General features: G+C 60.2%; 2 protein-coding genes across 5 annotated transcripts; one reads left to right on the forward strand and one right to left on the reverse strand.

The window, feature by feature from the left end:
- The first annotated feature begins 811 nt into the window (after window positions 1-811).
- LOC117653030 (putative inorganic phosphate cotransporter) lies at window positions 812-19,680 on the forward strand. Of its 2 annotated transcripts, none has more exons than XM_034398370.1 (9): window positions 812-1,802; window positions 12,564-12,745; window positions 14,180-14,304; window positions 14,571-14,700; window positions 16,082-16,169; window positions 16,688-16,914; window positions 17,113-17,395; window positions 17,492-17,733; window positions 18,040-19,680. In XM_034398370.1, the coding sequence occupies exons 1-9, from the start codon at window positions 1,625-1,627 to the stop codon at window positions 18,265-18,267; spliced, it is 1,683 nt and encodes a 560-aa protein (XP_034254261.1). In that variant the 5' UTR covers window positions 812-1,624; the 3' UTR covers window positions 18,268-19,680. The 2 variants fall into 2 exon arrangements, with proteins under 2 accessions (XP_034254261.1, XP_034254262.1); XM_034398371.1 differs by lacking the exon at window positions 812-1,802 and adding an exon at window positions 12,136-12,263.
- Window positions 19,539-25,733, reverse strand: LOC117653029 (transcription elongation factor SPT5). Of its 3 annotated transcripts, none has more exons than XM_034398366.1 (19): window positions 25,595-25,733; window positions 25,183-25,296; window positions 24,951-25,097; window positions 24,829-24,861; window positions 24,677-24,746; window positions 24,364-24,602; window positions 24,139-24,276; window positions 23,392-24,023; window positions 23,039-23,265; window positions 22,684-22,937; window positions 22,394-22,589; window positions 22,166-22,291; window positions 21,867-22,089; window positions 21,636-21,754; window positions 21,437-21,551; window positions 21,145-21,318; window positions 20,939-21,067; window positions 20,484-20,764; window positions 19,539-20,191 (listed from the first exon to the last, which is right to left on the reverse strand). In XM_034398366.1, exons 2-19 carry the CDS (start codon window positions 25,281-25,283, stop codon window positions 19,952-19,954), a joined length of 3,444 nt encoding a protein of 1,147 aa, XP_034254257.1. In that variant the 5' UTR covers window positions 25,284-25,296; window positions 25,595-25,733; the 3' UTR covers window positions 19,539-19,951. The 3 variants fall into 3 exon arrangements, with proteins under 3 accessions (XP_034254257.1, XP_034254258.1, XP_034254259.1); XM_034398367.1 differs by having other exon boundaries at window positions 19,952-20,191; window positions 25,655-25,731; XM_034398368.1 differs by lacking the exon at window positions 25,595-25,733 and adding an exon at window positions 25,476-25,549 and having other exon boundaries at window positions 19,952-20,191.
- Between the last annotated feature and the right edge of the window lie 1,416 nt (window positions 25,734-27,149).

The raw sequence follows: 27,149 nt of genomic DNA on the forward strand, positions 1-27,149 counted from the left end.
GAGCGCCGCGCGGTGATGCGGCGAGATCGCCGTGCTTAAGCCCCCCCCCCCTCCCCGATGGCGTTCGGTTCCGCCTGGTGGCCGCGTTATGATTCGGCCGGTCCGAGCTGCAGGCGTGGGGCAGTGGCGGCGTGGTGGCGCGGCGGCCGGCGGTGGCCTTGCGAACCTTGACCGACAATCGCTACTGGCGCCGCCCCCTCCACGGCGCGGTGCGCGAGGTGCGCGAGGTGCGCGGTGCGCTAGGCAGGTTGCGCCGGCCGAACGGAACCGTGACGCCGAGGGCCGAGGCTGCGGTTTGGTTTCCAATTTGGAGGCAAGCGGTGGGGCGGGCGCTACGATTCGAATGCGCGCGTCAGGGCCGGGCCGTCGGGCCGTCGTCGTGCGTGTGGTCGGCGGTCGGGAGGGGCGTCGGCCCGGTCGGGCCCACATCCGGTGGGGAGCCACGGCCCCCTCGACGCCTCTATCGGCGCGGCCGGGGCTCGGCGGCCACGGCCTCCTCTATCGCCCGAATGACGTAAACGCGCCATCCAGAAGGCCATGGATGAGCCGGCGGCGGCACGGCGGCGTGGCGCGACGCGGCGGCCGAAGCGACCCGGGCTGCGGCGTCGGCGGCGGGTCGGCGGCCAGCCGGCGGGCCCCTTCGAGCTGGGCCCGGCCGGATCGGGGGGCTGCGGGGGCACGCCGGGGGCCACTGGCGGCGCGCCCCGCCCCACCGCGCCCGCAGCCCGCACCGCACAGCTGTTCACACACGTGGTCGGGTCGGCGCCGAGGAGTTGGGTTGGGACGACGCGCAACGCGCAGTGTGGGTTCGCCTGGTATCGCCGGGACCGCGCCAGCCACGCCAGCCACGCCAGCCACGCGCCAGGACCAAGAGCAAGCCGAGTGGAGCCGCCTCGCCGCTTCGGCTTTCGGTCGACAGAGTCGACAGTCGAGGCCCCGCCGCAGGCCAAGCCGAAGCCAAGCGAAGCGCCAACGCGAGCCGCAGTGCCCCCGACGCCGACCGCGACGCGTGCCAAGCTAGCCTTCCTCAAGACGCCGCCGTCGTCGCCGTGCTCGCCGTCGCCCGCCGCTGGAAGTGCTCGCCGTCTCGCCGTCGCGTCGCGCTGCACCACTTCACCGCGTTCCAGACGTCCGCGACGCCCGGCGTCCGAGTCCACATTGCCTTGCTGTGGTGTCGGGGTGGCTGGTAGGCCCACAGACATGGCGGCAGCGTACGTCGTGGTGGCGGTGGCGGTGCTCGGCGGGGGCTAAGCCTCGGGCTGAGCAGCAGCCGCAGCAGCGCCGGCAGCAACAAGGCCCTGCCCTTCCACGACGAGTCCACCGAGCCCCACCGAGCCCCACTCCGCCGCCTCGGCGTCCGAGGCGCAAAAGTCAACACGAACCAAGCGGGCCGAAGAAGGAGGCGTTCGGAGCGAGCGAGAGGCAAGAGGCAAGGAGAGATAAGGGTGTTGCGCCTCCCTCCCTCCCCCGCCGCGCCCCGCCCCGCCCCGCGCACCAAGCCCCGGCACCGAGCAGGCGTGAGTCGAGCGTGATGCCGGCAATGACTCGGAAGAGGACGACAGTGCAGCGGCAGCAGCGCTAGTGGGGCTCACCGACGTCACCGCCAGCGACACCCTCCGTCACCATGGGAACGGCGACGACGCCGCGCGAGCTCAACGGGGCAACCACCCACGTCGCCATGAACACGGACATCGACGTGGACAGCGTCGCGACGCCCTTGACCAGGTTGGCGAACGGCAACGGCAACGGCGTCAACGGCGTCCACGAGGATCACGAGGCCCGCACCCCCGCCGGCGTTCAGCGTAAGTCCATGGTTCACCTGTTGCGCGCGTCCCGTCGCGTCCGGCCCCCGCGCCCGGCTCGTGTGTGGCTCGGCTCGGCCGGCCGGCCCCGGCCCGGCTCTGGCATTCTTTATTCACGGTGACTCCTCTCTCGCCTCAGGACTCCGGACGTGCTGTGGGACTGGTCGCGACGAGCCGAGCCAAGTCCTGCGGCCGAGCCGGGCCGGGCCTCGTCCGAGTGTGCGCGTGTGTCGTTGACTCGGAGCCGAGCCGGCTCGAATGAGGCAAGAAAGAGTCGGGAGGGCTTGAGGGCGAATAGCATTAAGGGACTTGAGGGCCCCACCCGCCCGGTCCGGCTTAGTCCGGCTGGGGCCCTGCCGGGGGCAGAGCGGAGCGAGCTCCCGCTGCCGCAGAAAGTGTCCGAAACGCAGGATGAGCTGCTAGCGAGTGACGAGCGAACCGGCGAGGCTGTCGCCGCCGTCCTGGCCTGGCTTAATTCCCTCATTAAATCATTGCCGCCAGGACGGACCCCCATTGAGCCTCACGCCTCGCGTGGCATTCCGGCAACACGGACGACGGCGGACCGCAGACACGTGGGCGACGAGGAGTAAACCCGCCGCCCCGCGCCCACCCGTCACACCGGCCGGGCCATCCCGCCGTTTCGCTTATCGTGTCGCGAATCAAGGCCGCGTGGTGTCCGGCACCCAGCCTAGCCGTCACGGCGGCACGGCACGGCGGCACGCTGCTGGTGGCGGTGGACGCCATGTGCATCGCCGTGCTCGCCGTGCCGTTCGCCCTGACTTGACCGCCTCACTATTTTCCGCGATGGACGCGATGAGATAAGACAAGGACGGCGGCCAAAGGTCGCACCATCTCCCTCCCTCCGGCCGGGCGACGCGACGCGACAAGCGGCTATCGCTGGAGCAGCTGGAGCAGCTCCAGAAGCCGGCCGGCGGGCCGCGACAGGTTCAATCCGAACAGGTTTCTCGTCGCTCTGTCTCTCTCGAACCCCTGCGGGACGTCCCATGCGCGCGCGCGAGAGAGAGAGAGACAGCAGCGAAAGCCCTGCTCGGAATCGGCCTGGTGTTTGTCACCGCGTCCGCGGCGTTCGCCCGGCTGGACGGGGCGACGGCTCCACAGCGGCGTCAAAGTTTGACAACAGAAAGTGGTCTTGGGCAAGCAGCGATTACTACGGCCGATAACGTGCTGGTGATTGCGGGGAACTTTAAGTCGCGCCGGCGGCAGCCTCTGCTGAGAGTTGAACCCGAACCGAAGACGAAGTCGGGGTTACCTTCGCCGGGACGACGGGACCCAAGTTAGTTATTTTTGGCCTCGCCTGCCGTGCAGGTTCCGATCCCTTTTTCTCGGCCTTCCGGGTCTGTGTGGGGCTCAGCGGGGGAGGGGGAAGGGGAGGGGGGAGTCGGTGTGGAAAAGGGCGTGGGAGGTGGGTGGCGATAAGCGATGAGTTGAGCCAGGACGCCACGTCTATCGGCCAGCACGGCCAGCAGCACCGAGCGGCCAGCGCCTCGGCCAAGGTTGCGGTCTTCTCCTCCTTCTTCTTGTTCCCCTCCGTTTGCCCCCAAGCAACCAACCTATCGCGTAGAGGCCCTCCATTCACGGCCCCGTCGCCCCGTCCATTCATCGCGCTTATTGGTCCCTATTGGTCCGCGTGTCGCCGCGTGTGGCCGCGTGTCACAGCCGCCCTGCCGCGCCCTGCCGAGCGATCCCTGTCTCTCTCGCACCCCCGCGGGACGCGCGACGCGGCGCGACGCCAATGAGTGCGACAAAGCGACTCTTCGCCGATAGTTTGGTTCCTTCCGGCCCGGCGGATGGCGCGGCGCGGGCCGCGACTACTCTGGCGGTGCGCGGCCGAGCGGCCGAACTGCACGCTGCATCATCGGCGCGCATCGCCATGCAGAGCCATCAGCCTCGTAGCCAGCGGCCCGTGCCGGCTCGGCTCGGCGCTCCGCTCGTGGGGGGAGGAGGGGAGGGTCCTTGTTGATGCCGTCGTTGTTGGCGGCGGGGGTGGCGCGGGGTGGCGCCCAGGGCGGCGGCGCTGCGTGGCGGATCAACAGGTCCGCGTTGGCGGCCCCGTCACCCACTCTTCGCGGTGTCTCGAAAGGCGGGGGAGGGGGCGTCGTGCATGTAGGTGCTCGGGGACGTCACCGCCATGCCCATGGCCATGCCTTCGTCGTGCGTCTGAACACGACGCCGCCGCCACGCCCGGCCACGGCCGCGGACGCGTGATATCGGCGACGGCCACGCGGTCCGCGGCACGTACAGTCACAGCGTGGACGTCGCGTCCACCGCCTGTCGCCTGTCGGTCCCATCCAACCAGTCTGACCCCAGCCCAGGGCCCGCGCCGCGACGCGCCGGGCCAAGCCTCAATCTTGCATTTCAGACGCCCCTCCCCCTCCCCCTCCCCAGAGAGGCGCGACGCCCAAAGCTGGATGTCCGGCGTGCATGCCACGGCACCAGCAGGCGCGTCGCGCGTCGCGCATCGCATCGCGCATTACATAAATTCAATACTACGTCCACCGACTGACGCGCTGCCCCCTCTCCTTCGCCTGACGCGTTATCGAGTCGCGTCCGCGCGGCCGGCCGTGGCGGCGAGGCGAGCCCTCCCCGCGCTCCCACGCCCTGGCCGCCCTGGCCGCCCAGGGGCGATGCCGGTACCTGCGCCCGGCCCTGCGCCCTGCGACGTGCGACGCGACAGGCCGGTGCGCCTACACTAGCGCCGCGCCGCGCCCCCGTTATCGACCGGAAAGACAACAAAAGGCAAAACGGCCACGCCCGCCGCCCGAACGCCGTGCCACCCTCAAGGAGTGGCCGGTCTCGTCCGCCGCCACCATCACCGTTGTCATCATCCTCGTCGCCGTCCTCGCGTCCTTGCTGCCCTCGTCCTCCTCGTCCTGGCCGTCGCCGTCCTCGTCCCGGTCCTCGTCCTCCCCGTCTTCGCCCTCGTCCTTGTCCTCGTCGTCGCCGACCTCGTCCTTGTCCTCATCCTCGTTGTCCTCGTCACCCTCGTCGTCTCGGACGCGGTCATCGGCGACCTCCGAGTACCGCGTTGCCCGCCACGACGCGCACGTGCTGCTCGGCCGTGCTTCGCGTGCTCCTAATTCGCCCGGCGCGTGATGCGTGCTCTCGGCGTCCTCTCGGCGCGCTGCTGCCCCGGTCGTCACGAGGCGGGATGGCGGCAGGATGCTGGAGCAGTACACTCCGTGCCGAAAGTGGCTTTTCACGTTTGCCCCTCCCGAAACGAAGCGAAACGAAACGAGACAAGCGACTATCGTGTCACAAAGTAATTGCCGCCCGATTGGTTCTGGCGCTTCGAGGGGCGTCGCGTCCCTCGCGTCGTCGCCGCGCGAGAGAGATAGCGAGATAACAACACACGGCGTGACGCAACCGCGTGTTTCCGCCTCGTCTCGTGAATGACCTGCCGGCGACGCCGAAAAGCCGTTTCGTCGCCCTGTCTTTGAGTACAGCGGCCCCTGAGTGCGAGAGAGACAGAGCGACGAGAGGACTCTCCGGAATATGTCTGGTTGGAAAAACGCTTTGGGAGTCGAGGTGACAACGCGACAATTTGGAAACAAAACCAAAACTCCCTCATCTTGGGTGACGGAAATTTGAAATTTTGTGGCCAGCTGCCGTTTCGCCATCGCCTTGACCTTCGGGCACCGGGCGCAGAGGGTGTTCACCTGCCGCCCTGCGGCCGGGCCCGGGCCGAGGCCGAGCCCAACCTGACCCAACAGCGGGGGAGGCTCATGCAAGTGTCTGCTTCATTCAGTTGAAGCCGCCGGCGCGCCAAAAGTGCGTTTCGTCAGCCCGCTCGCTTTTACCTCGGCCCCGACGGCGAGGAGAGACAGGCGACGGAGGCGCAGGCAACAGCGGTGGAAACAGCTTGGGAGTCGAGGGCAACGGCAGGAAAAACGCAAACCGGCACATCAGGCGGACAGGAATGGGAAGGGCAGGCAGGCGGTCGCCCAGCCTGGCGGGCAGCGGGCGGCAGAGGGCGTCAGGCGGCAGGGCCGGCGGCCGGGCAGCAGGGCGGGCACGGAGCCAGGCCAGGGCAAGGCAGGGCAGGCCAGGCAAGGCGCTGGCAGGCAGTAGGCAGGCGGCGGGCAGGGCCGGGCCAGCGCCAGGCAGGGTTACGCAGGCAGGGCATGCCAGGTTCCACGCCAGCGGCAGCGTTAGGGCTCGGGACGGGGCAGGGCAGGGCAGGGCAGGGCAGGCAGGCAGGCAGGGCAGGGCAGGGCAGGGCAGGGCAGGGCACCGCGTCGCTGACTCAGCGAAACGGCCCGCCACGCCACGCCACGCCACGCCGCGCTCGACCCGCCGCGAACCAGACGCCGTCTCCAGCAGGCTGCTTCCGAGTGTCACGCCCTCTGTCTCGCTCGCACTGGCGGCGCGTCCTGCGGGAGTGCGAGCGAGACAGAGCGACGCGCTTCGGCGTCAGCCTCGAGCCTCTCCACGTAATGAACGGAACGGGTCGCGGCTCGCGGCAGTCAGTCCAGGCCGCCTCTGCCGCCCGGGTCGCGTCGAGTCCGGAGCACGCATTACATCAGGCGGCCTCTGCGACCCGCTCAGTCTCTGTCTCAGCGCGTCGCCCCGTGCCACAGTGGGCCAGAAGACCGGTGCAGGCGGTCAAAATTCCGGACGCGTTTTGAGCTCCAGAGTCGCTAAACATGGGACTCGAACCGAACGTGTGACCTCACCAATGAATTGCTCTCTGAACGAGGAATCCATTGGTGGGATCACACGCTCGGCTCGAGTCCTGTTTAGCGACTCTGGAGCTCAAAACGCGTGTAGGGTTTTGGCCGCCGCCGCCGATCTTCTGGCCCACCGTGCGCGCGAGAGAGACACTGCTGCTGCAGGTCGGCGACTCTAGATTTGCGCGGCGCGGTTCCAGGTCGCGGATTAGGCGAAGGCGTCGCGCGGATGATGCCGCACTGTAAAGCCCGGCTAAAGGACGCCGACGACGCCTCTTCTCGGAACCAAGGCGCGCCAAGGCCGAAACTAAGCAAGTGAAGTGTCTTACCCAAGACTAGGTCGCCCTGCCACGCCCTGCCACGCCCTGCCACGCCCTGCCACGCCCTGCCACGCCCTGCCACGACGCGTTCAAGACGCGACCACCGCGCCGCCCACGCCAGGACGGACACTGAAAAATAAAACACAGCCTTGACGAAACATGGGTCGGGAAAGAGTTGGCCCTTGGACTCACAGAGTGTAGGTCCAGTAGGTCACGTGGTCTGGGCGGTCTGGGGGTACGTATGCGCGGCCCCCAACCGTAAGGCTACCCCCGCCGCCGCGTGGATGGGGGCACCCTCCCTCAAGGGCCCCCTCGTGTCCAGAGTTAAAAAGAGTAATAAAAACAAGAAGAAAAACTAAACTAAGCGCACGTCGCGGATGGGTCTCTGCCAAACGACGGGAAAGGAGAGGGGGGCCTTGTCGCACGTGCTCGGTCGAGCAGGGCGGGGCGGGGCGGGGCGGGGCGGGGCGGGCGTGCCGGGGTCATTCCACACTTTTGACTTTTTAACCACGTCATTGCCTTGGAGATGAAGAGCAGCAGGGCAGGGGCAAGTGCAAAGTGTGTGACTGTGTGTGTGTGTGTGTCGCTGTGTAAGTGAACGTGTGTATGTGTGAGTGAGTGAGTGTCACTGTGTACGTGAACGTGTATGTGTGCGCGCGCGTCTTTGAGAGTGTTCCCAAGGCTTTGGATGTTTACACACGTTTCTCATGTTGCCGTTTTAATACTAAGAAAAAGACGGAGGGAAAATAAAAAATGTTGAGATGTGACGGTGTGACGCACACAGCGCAGATCACGCAGATCAAACGAACAGGATGCAAGGCCTGCAAGGCGCACACAGGGGGCTGGCTAATAGTTTGGACTTTCCGCCGCGGGCACATGCAGCATGTATATACACACACATGCACACGACACTCGAAGGGACACACACACAGACGCACTCACACACTCAGACTCATGGTCGGGCACGTTGCCCACCAGGCCCAGCAGTGCCGCGCCCGCCCTGTCCCGCCCCGCCGGCTGCGCGGAATACCCAGCGTTATACTTACACTTCGCTCCTCCCGCGCGAAAAGCGACAAAAACACGCTTTATTTTCATGTGTGTGTATGCGCGCGCGCATGTGTATGTGTCGGTGAGTCAGAGACAGTGTGTGCGGCAGGTGCGACCCCTCTAGCAAGCACACGCACTGTGCCGGTGTCGTGGGTTCGTCAGGTTCACTGGGTTCCCTGGGTTCGCAGGGTTTCCCCAGGTTTCCTTCCCTGGGTTCAGCAGGTTCGGCGGGCGCGTGGCGATGGCGGGCCGCGACATCGCCAGACGAGGGGATTGCTTTACAATTTAGCCAGTCGCATTCTTCGCCCGCTTCACTTTATTTTTGACTTGCTCCTTTTTATAGCGCCCCACCTTGTCTTTGTCTGCCCCCTCCCCCCCCCCTTCCCCATCGCTTCCCCGAGCGCCGCCATTCTGTCTCGTGAGCAGTGTAGTAGTAGTACGGTGGAAAACGCCCAACCTGCCGGCGACGGCGACACGAAATTTGACGCGGAGGAGACAGTGGCCCGACGGTGGATTCCGAAACGGAGCACTGCTTCTCCACGCTGGCTGTCTCTCTCGCACCCCCACGGGACTACGGGGCGCTCCTCGGGTGCGAGAGGGACAGAGTGAGCGCGGCGTTCGGGATGGGCCTGCCGGGCCTGCACTGCAGCGCGACGCTCTTCATTGCGTCGTAAAGTCCCACATGCGCGACGGAGGGTGTTTATGAAATGTATAGGTGACCCCCTCGAGTCCCCGGGGGAGGGGGGAGGGGAGGGGGTGGTTCGCGCAGGAGACGTGTCCGCGGCGCACGGCTCGGCGGCCCCCGCAAACTCCGTCCCGGCCGCCATGCCGGTTTTGAAATAAAACGGCGACAAAGACGGACGGCCGACTCGGATTCCGGCAGGGCGGCGCAGCAGACTGATTCCGAGAGTCGTCGTTTTCGTCGCTCCGTCTCTCTCTCGCACGCTTACGGCACGCCCCATGAGTGCGAGAGAGACAGAGCGACGGAAACGGCCCTCAGAATCGGTCCCCTGCACTTGCACTTAGCTGAATTGCGGGCCGTTCAGAGCGCCGCCGGGGAATGTATATCGGAGGCCGAGTCCGAGGCCGAGGCCAGCGCCATATGGCGGCACGGCACGCACGGGCACGGCCGGCAAGGGGGAGGAACGCCGAGAACGAGGAACGGTCAGGGTGGCGGCACGGAGGCGCCGTCTGGTCGCGGCGGTCGCGGCCGCAGACCGATTCCGAGAGTCGTTTTCGTCGCTCTGTCTCTCTCGCACCTGTTCGGGACGCCCCAAGAGTGCGAGAGAGACGAAGTGACTCAGTCTGCCGGTGGGGTGGCGGATGGCTCGCCGACTTGCAAACAACTTGAAGCACCGAATTTGTTGCTGGACGGACACACGGAAGTGGACAGGCAAAGAGTCCGCGCCGCGCTAGCAGTGGCGTGACGACTGGCGGCCCAGCCTCGCGTGTTTCACTCGGTGGTCCAGGCCGCTGTCTCGCTCGCACCCCTACGAGTCCTGCGAGGCGCCCCTTGAGTGCGAGAGAGACAGCGGCCTGCTGCGGAACGCGTTCATTCATTCCTTCCTTCAATCCAATTGCCGTGATTAGGACGGCGGGCGCCGGAAGCGTTACGTAACACGTGCAACGCCCCGCGAGCTGCATCGCTCCGTCTCTCTCGCACTCGCGGGGCCGCGTGGGGGCTGCGCGTGGGTGCGAGAGAGACGGAGAGAGGGCGGCGGGCGGCATCCTCGTTTCATTACGGCGCGGCCCAATCTGTCCGAGGCTCGTTGCTTCGCTCGCCAAAGTGGCCGCCGATTCTTATCCTCGCAATCAAGTCGCCTGGCGGCTGGCGGCTCGCTGGCCGGCCGTTGCACAAGGCAGAGACAATGCCAGAGACGGAGACAGTGCGACTACTGAAACGAATTAGTGGCGGCTGCGTGGGGGCTGGCCGGGGCGGCCTGCCGGCCTGAGGGCCTGCCCGGGCTTGGCCAGGGTCCGGCCGCCGGCTTGGCACCACCGAACGCCGCACCGAGCACCGAGCCTCGCAAAAACACGCCCGTGTTTTGGCCGCCGGTGCAGCGTCGACATGCTCAGTCATCAAGCCCGCCGCCCCCGCCGCCGCCCCGGAGAGCCCGGCGGACTCCGTCCCCGCCGTCCCGGCCGTCCGCGCACCGCGGCACGCGCGCACGGCACGCGAGCACGACAAGGGCGCCATGACGTGACCCTCGCACCCGGCCGAGCACGCGGCCACGCGGCCACGCGGCCCGCCCTCTGGACTGGCCTTGGCGCCGCCGTGCCGCTGTGCCACCGCCACGCCCAGCGGTGCCAGCACGCCGTTAAACCACACGACTCCACTGCCTCCAACTACCCCCTCACGCCGCACGCTCGACTCGGCGCGCGGTTCTTCGTTTCGCGGCTCGCGGTGCGGGCCGAGGACCGCGGACTGCGGAGCGCCCGGAGGGTGGGCACACCCGCTCGCCGCGGCTGCAGCGCCGCGCGGCGTGGCGGCCTACCCTGCAGGCTGCAGGCGCTCTTCGCTCTGCCGACGCCGACGACGTCGAGTCAGCACCGCACCGCAGCGACGCGCTAGCTCGCCTTTCCATGAACTCGGTTATGGAGTTGCGGCGACCACACCCACGCCCATACACGCACTCATACACGTACACACACTCGCGCAGAAACACGACTCGCCTCGCGTGCACACCGCGTCGTTTGCGCTGCCATTTATTTGTGCGTCGGGCGCTCGGCCGTCCACAATCTTTTTCTGGGAACATCCACTGTCCGGGCGTCGATCCCCAGTCCCCCGTCCCCAGTCGCCAGTCCCAGCCCATCCCAGACTCACCGACCGGTTGCCGTGCCGTACTGCGCACTTGCTGAGCGAACTGGGTGCTCTGCACTGTAAAAATTTAAATAATGAAAATTTCAAGGCTAATTTTCCTTGACATTGTTGTTATGCCCATGCAATAAGTATAGGAGCTTTGATGAAAATGTCAGCAATTTGTGATGAGATTGTCATTATTTGAAAGTGATGAAAATATCCTCCACGTTTTTGTCACAAGTGACTACAAGTTTTGACAGTGTGGGTGTGCGTTCTTCCAGGACAGGCCGTGCCGCTCCGTCTCTCTCGCACCCATACGGCACGCCCTTCGGCACGCCCCATGAGTGCGAGAGAGGCGGTAGCGCTGCGCGACGAGAGAAGTTCCAGTTGCAAAGTAGCCTGTCGCTCGGCGCGCTCGGCGCCGGCTTGACGGTTGTCGCGCACCTGCACTGTTTGTAAACAAACAGCGGCAGGCAGAGGAAGCGGCGTTGAGTGCCCCGACACGACACTGTAGGGGGGATCACGGGGAAGTCGGCCGATTCCGGAGTCGTTTCGTCGCTCTGTCCCGCTTGCACTCATGGGACGTCCCGTCGATGTGCGAGAGAGAACGACTGTGCGAAATGAGTCCCCCGGGTGGGCCTAGCGTGGCACTGCGCAGTGCAGGCCAAGCTGCGCCGCCACGCCCCGCTGCGCTAGTCCGTCGCTCCGCCCCGCCTCCGCCCCGCCTCCGCCCCAGAGAGGCGTTCTGAGTCACGTCTTCGCCGTAAATAGGCTTTGCCGTGTTAGTTCGTTCCTGATAACCAGGCCTAGGCTGGAGAGCACAACAACCAGCGACCTGGTTACAAGCGGCGGCGGCGAGGCGGCGGGGGGCCGGCGACGGCCGGGGCTGGCGCCGCATCCCCGTCGTGGCCAAGCCCGCCAAGCCCAAGCTCTCCGCCTCCTTGGCCACGCCAGCCGAGGGCGGCCAGGGACCGCACCGCCACTCCGAGAGATGAAAGCTAAACAGCGAACGGCGTAATCCGAACTGCATGCCTGATACCCCGACCACCTCGCGTGGCCTCGCACTGGGCCTAGGACAGAGTGTCGAAGGCCTCGGGCAGAACGTCGAAGGCCTCGGAGAGGTCCTCGGACAGGGCCTTGGACAGGGCCTCGGACGGGCCTCGGACAGGGCATTGGACAGGTCCTCGGACAGGGCGTTGAACAGGGCCTCGGACGAGCTTGGACGAGACCTCGGCGGGTACCTGCGCTGCCCGGGCAGCCGGAAGAATGCTCCCCGTTTATCAGTGCCGCTCCGCGCTCCGCTTCGCACTCGGGGTCCAGGTGATAGGCCGGCCGTTGTGTTATTCTCGATTGTCGCTTCGAGATTACGGATAAGCGGCGCCGAGGCTCGACTGCCGAGTGGCGCGCCGAGTGCGGCCAATCGCCCGAGCCCTTGGCAAACAGGGCGGCGCTCATTTCAAGGCGAGAAGGCGAGCAGGGGGGTGAGAGGTGCGCAGCGTGCCGGGTTGCGCGCGGAACGTAGTCGCCCGCGCCGTAGTTAGTCAGTTCTCCTGTTTGAACAGCTTGCTCCGGGTCCATGACACGAAAGCAGACGACTTTGCATGAGGTATTTCCATCGTAATTGAGTAGGGTCCTCGCCCAGCAGCGAGGCGGGGCGGGGCGGGGCGGGACGCGAGGTTCCAATACTCATTTTCTGGCATCGCCGGGCATCACGTACACGTATGAACGAGCGGCTCCTTTGATGTTCGCCCGCTTTGTCGCAATGGGCCCCGATGGCCCCACCCCACCCCGCCAGCGAAGCCACTCGCTCGGCAACCTGTCCGTAGTTACTGCTGCCTCACAAACACAGTCCCTCCTCCTTCTGCTCCTCGTTTGCGAGTCGTTAACGTGCCCCTTGTCTTTGCAGGATGGACCGGCGCGCGGCACTTCCTCACCCTCATGCTGTTCCTGGGCATGGCCAACGCCTACGTCATGCGGACCAACATGTCGGTGGCCATCGTGGCCATGGTGAACCAGACGGCCCTGCCGAAGGCCGAGGAGGCCGTGGACGAGGAGTGCGGCGCCGTGGGCAGCGCCAACGCCAGCGCGGTAAGGAAGCCGGCAGACCGATTCCGGCAGGCGTCCTCGTCGCTCTGTCTCTCTCGCCCCTTTACGGGACGAGTGCGAGAGAGACAGAGCGACGAAAACGACTCTCGGAATCTGTGTTCAGGGGAAGAAGAGAACGTCCCCAACGACTTAATTACGCTAAATAAATTGTGACGCCGCGAGCGTGCTCGCTGCAGCGGTTGCATGGGTGGCATGCCCGGGCAGGGATGAGGGACGAGCAGTGCGCGCGGTCGCGGCCGGATGCGCAAACTACCCAAACTTGGAAACGGACCAGCCTCCCACTAATGGCGGCTCGAAGCCGTTCCCTGCGCGTGCTGAGGGCATTGGCCGCTGCTGATCCAACTAGCTTCGCGCTCTGTGCTCGCGCTCAGGGCGTTCACTCGGCCAGTGGGAGGAGCGCGAAGCTGCTCGCACCGACTCGGCTGCCGTGGCTGCCGTGGCGCGTGTCCCGGCCGCATGCCAGACGGACGCAGCGCCGCGGCGCCGCAGCGATGCTGTTACACAGACAGACGCAATGTATTCTGGGCCGTCGCGTCGCGTCACATCTTGGAACGCACACGACGGAGGCCCCGCCGAGGGCCCCACGCCCCACGGGGGGCACTCCTGCCTGTCCTCGGGGCCACTAACCTATTTCTGTTGCCGCCAAGCGGGCGCAGAGCGGCGCGAGTCGCACCCGCGCCGCCCCGCCCCGCCCCGCCGCTCTCCCTAGGTGCGTTTCCTTTTCGCCGCGTGTTTTTATTCCGAGGTCGCTGATCCTGCCAGCCCCCGCACCAGCGCGCCGACGCGACGGCCGCGGCGCTGGCGGTCCTGGCGACACCTGCCGGGACGGTCGGCCCCGTCGTCCGCGAGTTCGGCGCGGTGCGGTGCGGTGCGGGCTGAGGATGGTGGCCCGACTCGGAGCGGATGACAATGAAGCGGCAAAGAAATGAGGCGCAAGGGGAGGCCGATGAGGAAGCGCTCAGGGGTCCCCGGTTCGCGAGGCGCGGCGGCCGAAGCGAAGGGCGAGGCGAAGGGCGAGGCTTCCACAACAAGGTGGCCCCCTTGACCCCCTCCGCCACGTCCTCGTCCTCGTCCTCGCGCTCCTGCCTTGGCTCGGTGTCTCAGCCCCCGCAGCCCCCGCCCCTTCGTTTCGGTGCCCCCTCCCCCCTCCCCGAGTCTACATTCGCCGGTATAAATAGTCCGGGACAAAGTCACCCAAACACATACACACACATACACACGCACACAGACTCAGGCCGCGGTTTCATCCCCTGTTTCTAGGGAAGGCCAGCGCCCCGGCACGGGGCCAGGGCCGGTGGGCAGGGCGGGCCCGGCCCGTCCCTGGGCCACGCCACTGCAATTACCGCAATCCCCGACTTGCCCTGCCTTATCTCGCTCTGGACGCTGTTTTTTTCTAATACGCTTTGTGTCGCGCAGGTGTTCAACGACCCCGAGGAGGACGGCGAGTTCATGTGGGACACGCAGACGCAGAGCTTCATCCTCAGCTCCTTCTTCTACGGCTACGTCCTCACCCAGATCCCGTTCGGCATCATGGCCAAGAAGTGAGTGTCGCGGGTGGGCCGCTTGCAGTGCAGCAGCAGGCAGATTCCGAACGGCGCTCTCGTCGCTCTGTCTCCCTCGCACCTATCCAGAATGCGCAATGAGCGCGAGAGAGACGGAGCGACGGAAACGACTCTCGGAATCGGTCTGCTGGGTCGCCAGGGACTCGTCCGCCGCAGTGGATTGCCCGGAGCGCCTTGACCATACGCACCAGCTCGGTGCGGCGCCCTCCCTCACGAGTACAGCGTGCAGTTTGACGTGTCCGCAGGTACGGCGCCAAGTACTTCCTGGGCGTGGGCATGCTGGTCAACTCGGTGTTCGGCCTGCTGGTGCCCGTGTCGGCGCGCTGGGGCACGCTGCCCCTCAGCATCGTCCGCTTCGTGCAGGGCTTGGGTGAGGTGAGTCGACGACCTGGGTGTTGTTGTCCCCGCGGCCGTGGAGGCCGTGGACATGGACATGCATCGCCGGCAGCGCACACAGCGATGTCGTCGCGGCCCCGCGATCCTGGGCCTGGGCCCCGCTCTGGATGCGTAGAAGGCGGGGCGGGGCGGGGGGTTGTTGTGTTGCTCCGAGTGCTTTATGACTCCGAGAGGTCGCTGCCGCCACAGGCCGCCACAAGCGGTGCGGTCCGTGTGTGTCACTCGTACGATTATGATAGTGCGCTGCGGCCCCGGCCGTCAGGCATCTGCAGGCTGAGTCCGAACCGAACCGCGCATCGTCACTCCGTCTCCCTTGTGTGCTCGACAGTGACAGGGCAGGGGCAGCGCCGAGGCAGAGCGACGATGCACTGTTCGGAGTCAGCCTGCAGGCCCCTGGTTTCCTCGCGGTGCAGCGGCAGCGGCTTGCGCAACCCTCCGCCTCCGCCCCGCCGCCTCGCCTTTATCATTGGCGCGAACGTACCAACGTAGCACATTGTGCCTCTTCGCCCGGCTTTGGGGCCCTGCTCGCTGAGCCCCCTGCCCCGCCGCGCCCACGCTCGGCTCGGCGCCCCGCGACCCGCGAGGCCCGCGGCCTGCCCGCGGCGCGACCGTGAGTCACCCTCCGTAAGCAGTGGGCCGCCAGGCCGCCAGATAACGCGGAGACGCTCAAAAAGTAACGCCCCGGCGGACCGGCCGTGCTGGCCGCGGCCACACAGAGCACGTGGGCCGTGGGCGTCGTGGCCACTGCGAAAATGAAAATGATGAAAATGAACACGCCGCCGCTGGCAGGCCGGCCGAGGAGGGCACACTGGCACACGCCGCTGGCCGCTGGCCGCTGCCGCGCGATTCAGAAGAAGAGTCGCTTCGTCGCTCTGTCTCTGTCGCTCTCATGGCTCTCTGCGTAAGAGTGCGAGAGAGACAGAGCGATCGCTCGGCCGGTCACTAGAGTTGGCCCGGCCGGCCGCCACGCCTGTGTGCGCGCGTTATTCCTGCTCATTATAAACCGCTGGGCCGGTCCCCGGTCCCCGGGCCGGGCGTCCGTTTCCCGACTTCTTTATTGTCCGCCCGAAGCTTGAAATGCCGCCAAGCCGCGACGAGACAGGCACGGCGTGCTGCACGGCGTGCTGCACGAGACAAGCCGCGCCGGGCGGAGCACCGCGGAGCGCCGCCAAATTGCAGGCCGACCGCGCGCCGGCCTGATTCCGGTCCGGGCGTCGCTCTGTCTCTCTCGCGCTCGTGGGGAACCCCGTGAGGGTGCGGCAGGGATGGCGCCACTGTTCGGAATCAACCCGCCGCGAGGCGCGACGCTATTCCCTTATTTTTGCCCCCGCGATGACATGACCTGTTGGTGGTGTTGCAGGGCCCCATCGTGCCGTGCACGCACGCCATGCTTGCCAAGTGGATCCCGCCCAGCGAGCGCAGCAGGCTGGGCGCCTTCGTGTACGCCGGTAAGTAGCACAGGTTGCGCACCGCCGTCGTGCGCCCCCTGCCCCGGCGCGGGGGGCGGCGGGGCGGGGCGGGCGGGGCGGGCGGCGGCGGGCGCGGGCGGGGCGGGGCGGGGCGGGGCGGGGCGGGGCGGGGCGGGCGGGGCGGGGCGGGGGCGGTTTGGCCCCGGCCACGACGCCTCATTAAGGGACGAGGGCAACGCCGCGCCTTATCAGTGGCAAAGATTTACCAGCACTGCGCGCGTCAACATTTGAACGGGCCGCAAAAGATTAAAGCCAAGCAAAATTTACTATACTATCATAAATGGGCCATGGCGCTGGGGCGCGGCTCGAAGCCCATTCGGCGGCGCTGGCTCTCGCGTTGCTACCCCGTGCCGAGGCCGAGGCCCTCGTCGGCGTGATGTACGGCGTGGCGGTGACCAGGACTCCGAGAGTCGCTTTCGTCGCTCTGTCTCTCTCGCACTCATGGGCGCGTATGGGTGCGAGAGAGACAGACTGCTGAGGCTCGCGTCGTGCCGCAGGGGCGCAGTTCGGGACGGTCATCTCGCTGCCGCTGAGCGGGCTGCTGTCGCGGTACGGCTTCGCGGGCGGCTGGCCCTCCATCTTCTACGTGTTCGGCGCCGTGGGCACCGCCTGGTCCATCGCCTTCCTCATCTGGGTGCACGAGGACCCCGACGTCCACCCCCGCATCCGGGACGCGGAGCGCAAGTTCATCACGGGCTCGCTGGGCGGCGAGAAGAATGAGCAGGTGAGGCTGTACTCTGATTCCGAGAGTCGTTTACGTCGCTCTGTCTCTCTCGCACCTATAGGGAACGCCCATGAGAGCGGGAGGCACAGAGCGACGAAAACGACTTTCGGAATCAGTCTTCAGCAACGTGCCGCTCTACATGTGTATTGTGTACTCGTTTTGCTTCCTCGTTTTGATCGGCTTTGTTTTCCTGCGCAGACTCCCCCCATCCCGTGGATGTCGGTGCTCAAGTCCATGCCCTTCTGGGCCATCCTGGTGGCGCACATGGGGCAGAACTACGGCTACGAGACGCTGCTCACGGAGCTGCCCACCTACATGAAGCAGGTGCTGCACTTCAGCATCAAGCACAACGGCACCCTGTCCGCGCTGCCCTACCTCGCCATGTGGATCTTCTCCATCGTGGTGAGCGTGGTGGCGGACTGGATGACGTGGCACAAGGGCGTCTCGCTCACCAGGACCAGGAAGCTGCTCAACAGCATCGGTAAGTGTCCCGTCTCGAACAGTGTCTTTACCAAAACCAGCAAATGGCTCGAGCGGCCCTGAGCCTGACCGCCACTTCCTGCCCGCCGCTGCACAGGCATGTTCGGGCCCGCGCTGTCCTTGGTGGCGGCCTCGTACACCGGCTGCTCCGCGCTCCTCACCGTCGCGCTGCTGTCCATGGGCGTGGGCCTCATGGGCGGCACCATGAGCGGCTACCGGATCAACCACCTGGACATCTCGCCGCGCTTCGCCGGCATCCTCATGAGCCTCACCAACTGCATCGCCAACGTGTTCGCCCTGCTCGCGCCGCTCATCGCCGGCTTCATCGTGGAGGGCAAGGTGAGTGCCGCCCCCGCCGCAAAGTGGGCCAGAAGACCGGCGCAGGCGGCCGAAACTCTAGACGCGTTTTGAGCTCCAGAGTCGCCAAACAGGACACGACCAAAGCGTGTGACCCCACCAATGGACCCCTCGTTCGAAGAGCAATCCGTTGGTGGGGTCAAACGTTCGGTTCGAGCCCAATTTCGCGACTCTGTGAGCTCAAAACGCATCCGGGATTTTGACCGCCTCCAGCAGGCCCACTGTGCAGTGCACCCCGCGCCAACCTATGTCGCCGACTGTTTTCTCACGAGACTGTTCCGCTTGCAGCCCACACAGGCCGCCTGGAGGGTGGTGTTCTTCATCAGCGCCGCGGTGTACGCCGCCACGGCCTGCTTCTACCTCGTCTTCGCGTCCGGCGACGTCCAGGAGTGGGACGACCCGGACAAGGACGCGTACCAGGCCGTGGAGGTCGGCGTCAACGGCCAGGAAGCGCGGCGGCGGAGCCGGCGGGACAGCCAGCTGGAGCAGGCCGAGACGCAGCTGCAGTCGCCCTAGACCCTGGTCGTGGTGGCGCGAGGCACGCCACCGAGGCCCTGCTCCTCCGGGGCCCGCCAGGCGCAGCCAGGCGCCACCGCCACGCCGCCACGCGGAGGATTCCTCCAAGCCAGTGGCACGGCGTGCGGACGAGCTGCTTGGCTGCATCGTGCGCTGCTTGTTGTCGCGGGCGTGGCGCGAGCGTGTAGGCCGCTGCCGCGCTGCCGCAGCACCGAGCTGCAGACTGCAGACATGCAGCGCACAGCGCTTCGCCGCGTCGCCAAAGCCTTATCCGGCCAAAGCCTTGCCCTTGCGCCCTTGCGGCGTATCGGCCCGCTCCGCGTGCCCTGCCCAGCGATGCGCAGAGTCTGCCGTTCGTGACAGCCGTCCACCCCCCAGTCCCCCCCCCCCTCTCCCCCGCGCTCCCGGAGGCCCCGAGCGCCCCGACCCCCCGGACCCCCCGCCAGTGCTGTGATGAGGCGTGAATTGGGCGCTGGCGCCCGGCCTGTTTGCTTCACGTCGAGAAGGAGAGAACGACGGACTGTTTGTCCTCGAGCACAACCAAGCCTTGGACGAGTGGGACGACTCCCGGGCCCACCCGGTTGGCCGCCAGACTGCGCTACTGAAGTGACTCGTGATGTTGATGGGGGTGAAATGCATAGCTTAATTTTGCAGTCAGAGCTAGGTAGAAACTTCATGTATACGTAGTATGCAAATAGCAACTAAGTAATTTGTGTGTATATAGACTTTAGTGTATGAGTAACTCTTTCTGCTAATGATACATGAAAATTCAGTGCCTAAATCATGTTTCTGTGATTGTAGTTGAAACAGCCGAGTTGTTTGTAAGGTGTAAGATGGCAGAGTATTGTTTTGTGTTCTTCCAGCAAAAATGCCAATCTCACACTGAAAAGCGATCAAAGTCGAGGTACAACTTGACCTTCGATTTAGAGTAATTATTTTCATTTTTCATCATGTAAGAGGCATTGAGGGTTTACAACTCTATGATCCCTGGAGCCTAATATGGACAGCTTATTTTCATTCATTGTAACTATTTACTATCCATCCCAGTTTTAAGAAAACTCATCTCAAAGGCAGAAGCTTTGAAGCTTTCGCATCTGAAGGAATACTCTTTTAAACCTAAGATTACTTTGGTTCTAATTTTGTAAATGAATGTGTAGCTCAATGAAAACACAACCAAATGCTCAAGATTTTTGTGATATGTCTTTTACTGGACCATCAATAACTCAATGAATGATGATTATAGGAAATAGGGAAAAGAATGGAAAGTTCTATTCAGATTGTGACCTGAAGTCAAGTTTTAATCATGAGACAACACATATCAGAGAATGTACATTGATTTTGTGATCAGTAAATCTATTTTACATAAACAGAGCCAAGCATTCAAAATTAAATAAAGGCATTCCATATTTTATACTTCTTCTATCTTAATTTTAAATTTCCTCCCCTACTAGTTTTTTTACATGAGGTTTAAAAGGAATTCTAAAAAAAAAAACCACAAATAGTGTTATCTACACAATATTTATTCTCACTTAGCTACATTTTCTCATGAGAAAAAAAGGTTTGTTCGTCAGCAAATTTATATATTGATACATACAAGAACAAATCAAATATTGATACATATCGGAACAACACAACCTCCAAACTCCTCAATTATTTAAAGCCTACAAATTTATAGACAAACGTTCTAGTGGCTAGTGCCCAAACGGCATAGATACCGAAGCTGCAACATTTTGACTTCTCCGGCGTGCAGCTCCACGACTCCCTCCTGGTTGTCGATGGACAGCAACTGTCCCATCGACTCTCGGTCCTCGCCCAGGATCACCTTGACCTGGTCACCCTGCTGCGGCACCACCGGCTCCAGGTGCTCCTGCAGAATGTTGACCGTGCGGTCCTCGTCCGGTAAAAAGACGGCACACTGTCCTCCCTGCAAGAGAAAACAAAAACGCACCGTTACCCGAAGTCCGGCAGGAGCACAGCACGGTGGAGGTGGCCAAAGCTCTAGACGCGTTTTGAGCTCCAGAGTCGCTAAATAGGACTCGAACCGAACGTGTGACCCCACCAGTGAATCCCTCGTTCGGAGAGCAATCCATTGGTGGGGTCACACGTTCGGTTCGGGTCCTATTTAGCGCGTCCAGAGTTTTGGCCGCCTGCGCCGGTCTTCTCGCCCACAGTGCAGCAGTGGGGCAAGCACGCGAACGGCGGCGACGACGACTCACCGATATTCCTCTGATGACTCCGGTCTGGCCGCAGAGGCCGGCGTCGTCGTGCGTGTCGCGGATGCGGACCTCGATGTCCGTGGTGCACCACTCCTGCAGCGGCGGCGCGTCCACGGCGGCGCCGGGCGTGTAGGGCGCGTAGGGTGAGGCGGCGCCGCTGCCGCTCGGCGTCATGGGGCTGTAGCCGCCGATGGGCGACGGCGTGCCGTAAGGGCCCGCCGCGGACGGCGACGGCGTGTACCCGGTAGGGCTGGGCGTGGCCCCGTACGTCGAGCCGGACCCTGCCAAACACAGAAACGACAAGTTGGCAGATTGAAAATTGACGAGAAAAAACACCAGCCTCCTATGGCGTTTTTAGAAGACGATACATTTGACATACACAAAAGCAAACAGAAATAATAGAATAGAAAATGTGACAGCAAGCCAGTTTTGGTGAAGGTAGAGGGTGATTTTACCTTGATAACCTGTTGGGCTAGGTGATGGTTGGAAGGGTGACGGGGAGTATGACTGCTCTGATCCGGAACCATACATAGTCCCTGGAGTTTGTGGAGTGTAAGGTCCACCAGCCTGGTAGCTTGGAGTGTCTGAAACCGAAACATAATAGAGTATAATTTTTGGGGGTTGAAGCATTAATCTAATGAATTACTTCACAGAAACTTACTCGGATTGTAACCAGGTGAGGGTGATGCTTCATCTAATGAATAAGCATCCAAATCTCCAGCGCGATGTGCAGGTGTGTTGGTGATTGTGGGATCCCAGGCTCCACTTTGACCAGGAGTTCGAGAGCCATCGTGAGAGGGAGTCATACTGCTGTAATGAGGTGTACGGTTGCCCACTGGAACAAAAACAAGACAGTTAGTTATGTTGAAAACATTTTAACAATGTCCAAACTGTAAAAAATTCGTTGAAAATTTAGAAAGTTGGAGGAATAAAGATATGGTGGCGAAAATTACCTTCGTACATAGGAGTCTGTGACCCATGGAGAGGAGTTTTGTTGCCCTCGCGGTACATGGGTGTTTGCCCTGATCCATAGGATGGAGTACGGGCATAGGTAGAGAAGGATCCATCCTGTGACGACATTGGAAAGTTTAGTCAAACCCCCATTCATTTAAAAAAGTCAAAATTAGGAATAAAAATACAGATAAGCAGTACCTTTGAGGGCTGACCCACAGCAGCAATATGTGAGCGGTCCACAGAGATTGTTTGACAAGATGAATGGAGCTCAACTCGAGCTGTGACTTCAGTTGCATCTTTAACCATACCAACATTGCCTGTAAACAAAAATTTAAGTTAGGGGTGGTCAATTTATAGGAAAACAAAAAAGCAAACTGGAACAAGATAATGACACTGCACCCAATATATTTTTAAAATTTAATGACGTACCTTTGAATGGGCCTCCAGTGATCTTGATGGTCGATCCAATGATATCTCTGTCACGCCTGACATTGTGGCCGCCCCTGCCACCACCACGCCCTCCACCCCCAGACCGCGAAGGAGTCTGTCCGCCTCGGCCTCCCCCAGGGTGCATGGGGGAGGAAATGCGCGGTGACATAATGACGCCAAAGTTGCTGGATCCCATACCAGTTGCTCCCATTGCAGATACATTCTGAAAAGGACATAAGTATTTAAGGCAAAACCATTTTAAGCACTCAAAAAGTCATAAAAAGATGACAACAACACACTTTGCTTCCTCCGGCCAAGAGCAGATGCCTAGCTTTGCACACAAAAATACCACCATTGTCCAGGTAGGTTCGTGAGTGCAAAAAGGCAAAGTTACGGTAAATGTGTTTGATTTCGCCATCCCGTCCCTGTAAAATGATCAACATTGAATATTTAGTTTTCCTTTGGTTACAGGACATAAGCCAAAAGCAAGAAATAAAAAGACAAAAAATTGAATGAGGAAAACGTACTGAGTGAGGTCCATCAATGACTTTCACAATGTCTTTCCGATGGATAGGATTATGCTCAGAGTCTAATGCTGCAGCAAATCTAGCTTCCTTACGCTTGTGCAATGCCTGTGGCTTTGCTTCAACAACTTTCCCTTGCATACTAAGGACATGGAAGTTTTCTCGTTCCAAACGAACAATTACACCCACAGTCTGAGCACTGTCAGAGAAGAAAACAAAGACATAAAAATCATACAAGCAATGGGCGGGCAAGATTTTTAAATTGGCAGGTTAAACAGGGTTTATTAACTTACTCAAGCATAACCATATCACCCCATTGGAACTGGCCCATGCTATCCACACCTGTAGCTCTGTCCGAGCAGAGTTGCAAATCTCGAGGTAAAACTTCTAGCTCATGCATAGTGAGATCAGAGAAAAGAACAACTCTGTTATCTTCCACACGAACAATCAAACCAGTGTCTCCTTCATATCTTCCACCAAGCACTTTAACGTGGTCTCCCTGCCTGAAAAACTTCCGTAATTCAGAAGCTTGGAACTCTAGTGGATCCTTGAAAAAAAAAAAGAGATAGAGAAATTTTGTTATATATTTGAAAAATAAAATAATGAAATTAAAAATTAAACAAAAGAAAGAGTGGAAAAAATACATACTGTCAGGTCATCATGCTTAGGCATCACTATAATCATATTGCCATCAATAGACACAATTTTTCCCTGCAAGTGCATCAATTCTCCCTCGCACACTTCAACATAGTCTCCCGCTGAAAATTGGTGGGTGACAGCGTCATCTTTCCCCGCTGCTGAAGTAGGTACTTCAATGTCAATACCCTCCGGAGCCTCTTCGAACTTCTCCAATTCAGAAAGGGTAGGTTTCACACCTTAAAATGTCAATGAAAATTTTTTATGGTTAAGCATAAACTTTTCATTTCACTTAAAACAAAAATAGCAATTGAAAAAATTATACTGATTAAAAAGAGTCAGGGAGACAGATAGGATAAATTTACCTTCAGATACTATAGTACTCATGATGAAATTTTTATACAAAAATCCTTTTCTGGAATAACGGTTTCCTTCAAAAATAAGGAAGTCTCCATCACTAGTAACTTCGCCACCAATGGCACGAATGGCCTCCGGGTCAAAGGGCTTTGCAGCTGGGCGCTTCTTCTTCTTCTTTTTATCATTGTCATTTTGAGTAGTACGAAGGGCACCCCTAAGGCGAGTGTAGTCAATGCGGGGTAAAAGTTTCAAATGAACTTGGTTTTGAGCAAGGTCAACATAATCCACTTGAGCAATATCATCCCTGTAGATTCCTCTTTTGAGGCGGACCCACTGCTTGGAGCGTAAACCAGTCTGTTCCTTTGCTACACGTAATACATCAGTCATTTCCTTAATGGGGACCATTTGCTGCTTCCATATGCCCATACGCAAGTTGCTGACATTTGTAATGGCCGCCTTGACATGAGGCTGCTTGTAGGCTTCAATATAAATATAGCCCTTCACACCCTCTGGAGCAACAACTGATTTGATCTGCAGGGGCTCATTACTGGACTGGTAGGTGATCCACTTTCGCATAAGGAGAAGTGCTGTGGCCTTTTCTTCGCCCAACCTACACTTGACCATCCATAAGTTTGGATCTCTGAAAATTAAAAGTTAAAAATAACATGTTATATCCGTTCTTTCTTAGATTTTGATCTGAAATTACAGCAGAAAGTATTACATTGCTACTTTAAAAATTGAACAACTGAACTTACTTGACGCCAGGAAGAAGGGTTTGCTGAGTAATTTCATTAGACATCTCCTCTCCACCATCGCCAAAATGATGGGCGGGAACAGACTCATCAGCATATTTTCTGCGTAGGTATTCTTCGATTTCATCTTCCCTGTGCGAGCTGTTCAGATCAAAACATAAATGCAATTGTTAGAGTAAGACTATGATAGACATATTAGACAGTGACACATTAGAGAGTGGTTCTTACTCCCAGAGGTTAGTTCCTCTTCTTTTGCCTTCAATTTCCCGAGCAGTTGGCCCCAACTCATCCACTTCATTACCAACAATGCCAATCTCTTGGGCCCCATCTTCCCATTCATCTTCATCCTCAACTTCATCGTCTACTTCGGCTTCATCAATAATAAAACCTCCAAATCGGTCATTTTTCTTCTTCTTACTTCTTCTGCGGTCATCTTCTTCGTCATCCTCTTCTTCTTCATCATACTCCTACAAAAACAAGAAGTGAATAAATGAAAAGAAACGTTCTTCACAGAAGTTCGGTGCCTGAAAAGAAAACTCACATCAGAGCCCAGATCCTCCCCCTCTGGTTCCTGTTCATCTTCAACTTCTTCTTCTCCTGAGCCCGAACGTCTAGGCATACAAAACAAGAATTAGCTTCAAGGTTTAAACTCCGTCAAGAATGGATGATTTAATGAATTGTTATGTAGTTTACCTCCTTTTACGCTTCATGGGTCTGACATCAGAACTGAAATAATAGAAAGTGAATACTTAGGCGTAATTTAGTAGTATATGGTTAAATGTGCAACTAATAAACAGTCTTCTGTAGTGACTTACGCATCTGATCCAGCCGGAGAGCCACTTCTCGACCTAGAACCAGACCTTGAGCGGGAGCGGCTTCTAGATCTTGATCTGGAAGGGGATCGGGATGCAGAACGTCCAACTGATCTGGATCGGGATCTTGAGCGAGATCTTGATCTCGATCTGAACGGAACAACATTATTACATGCATGTCGGCAGTCAAAAGGTGCCAGTCGGAACCGGAACCGAAATAATGACAAATACTGACCTGACTGACGCGCGATCATCATCGCTAGCATGGTTCTGGCCCTCGTCCTCCGAGCCACTGCCTCTATTGCTCCCAGAATAATTGCTCTCCGAGTCTGACATGATTGTTCCTACCCTGCAGAGAAACATATTGAGTCAGTGAGTTGTGTTGAAACAGCGCAATGCGAAGGACAGTTCCTCGAGTGACTATTTCATTAAGCGAAAGGGGGCTCTACATAGAATTCCAACGCCCAGAGTACTTATTTGGAACCGAAAAAGGTCAAAATAACTGGCCCTAAGAAAGTGCAAACTAACCAACAAAGGACCGGGAAAGGAAATCAAGGGACAAGAACCAATGCAATTTCGGGAGGGCATGGAATTTTGAAGCAAGGAATGTGACTGGCACTGCACAAGAAACGGAATTTGACGCTTACCTATCCAGAAGACTGCGATTTAACTACAACATTCGGAGAAAAACAAACCGACAGCCTCACCTGCTGACGCGTTAATGGCTGCCGTACACCACCACCAACACAAGAAGTATCGTACCGTAACTTAATGTTGAAACACACCAATGTGTGAGCCTATAAAATTGATAAAATCAGTCAAAAAAAGAATTCAACGTTCTAAACACAATTGTGATCACCCCGAAGCGCACTTTACTCTTTTCTCAGTGGTGCTTTTAATTTTCTCGCGTTGGTACAGAGCGGCGCCTTCTACGAAAAGCAGACGCTGTTTTTGTTTTTCCCTGCGCATGGAGACACTTTGGCAACAGCGCCTCAGTGCAGCTGCAGCTGCAGCCCCGGGGTCTCGCGGTGCTGGGTGGCGCTGTGCTGGGTCAGGTCGTGAAGCCGGTCTGCCCGCTTCGTTCATTGCTTCCTTGCCCGTCGTCGTCTCCTTCGCCGATTGAATCGCGTCCTGTCTGCGGTGATCCTTGACGCCGACGGCCCGCGACGCGGCCCCGGACCGCGGGATGTCGCGTGCGGGAACGGGGACGGCAGCGAGGACCCCCGCGGGGCGCGAGGCCGGGTCGTGGTTTGGGTATGTGTGTCCTGTCCTGCTCGTCTTTGCAGTGTGTCGGGACTCTCCGAAGGGACGGGCAGGGTTGCAATGGCCGTATCGATCGTAGACAATGAATGGTTCGGTAACCGTCGAATGGGCATGGCGCCGCCGTCTCCCCGTCCTTGCAGTGTAGTGCCTTGCCCCATTTGACGTCTTTCTGTCCCTCCGCAGCATCTCTCGGGGCAGCCAGCACAGGGTGGTCGACCTCTGGAGTCGCGGCTTGCATCGCATCTCATCCCGAGCGGCCTGACGTCTGGACAGTGCAGTCCGGCCCGGCTTGTGTACTTTCGCCGTGGCGGGAATCGTGCCGAAACCGAAGCCCCACTGCTGGGTTGCAGGGGTCATGAAATCCAGCAGCCCTGCTGGTGATTCTCGCGGTGCTGTGCTCCACTTGGGACGACCCTCTTCACGATTTATCTTGGCCTCTAACCTCTGCATACCTTGGCCCCGCATGGTGGCTTTGTGTGTACAAGTGTCCCTTCCTCCGTTCGTCTCGCGTTGACGATCTGACAACAGCTCAGAACCCGAGCTTGGTGTAAACTCTGCAAGGGTTTCCCGAGTGGGACCAGGCTTGCGTTGCTGGTAGCTTTGGACCCTTATGAATGAAGCCATCTTGAGACTTACTCTCACGAGACATGATTTGTTTTCTGTTGTGAAGTTCCAGTCCTGGTTCAAACCTGTGTTTGCATGCCTGTTTACTGACACTTCCTTCATTTTCATCTGCAGCCCCTCGAAATCTTCTGTCGGGGCCCGTCTACTGACTGGGACCTATTGTGCCTATGAATGACTGGAAAGAAGCCTGCAGGCCATCCTTGCGGTTCAGCACTCCGACGAAGAGTCTCCATGCTTGCTGTTTGACTTCCAGTGGGATCTCGCTTTTTGGTTAGCCTGCAAGTTAGACTACCACTGTTAAATTGAACTAGTGGT

Source organism: Thrips palmi, unplaced genomic scaffold, assembly GCF_012932325.1.
Source record: "Thrips palmi isolate BJ-2018 unplaced genomic scaffold, TpBJ-2018v1 HiC_scaffold_8, whole genome shotgun sequence".
Lineage (NCBI taxonomy): Eukaryota > Metazoa > Arthropoda > Insecta > Thysanoptera > Thripidae > Thrips > Thrips palmi.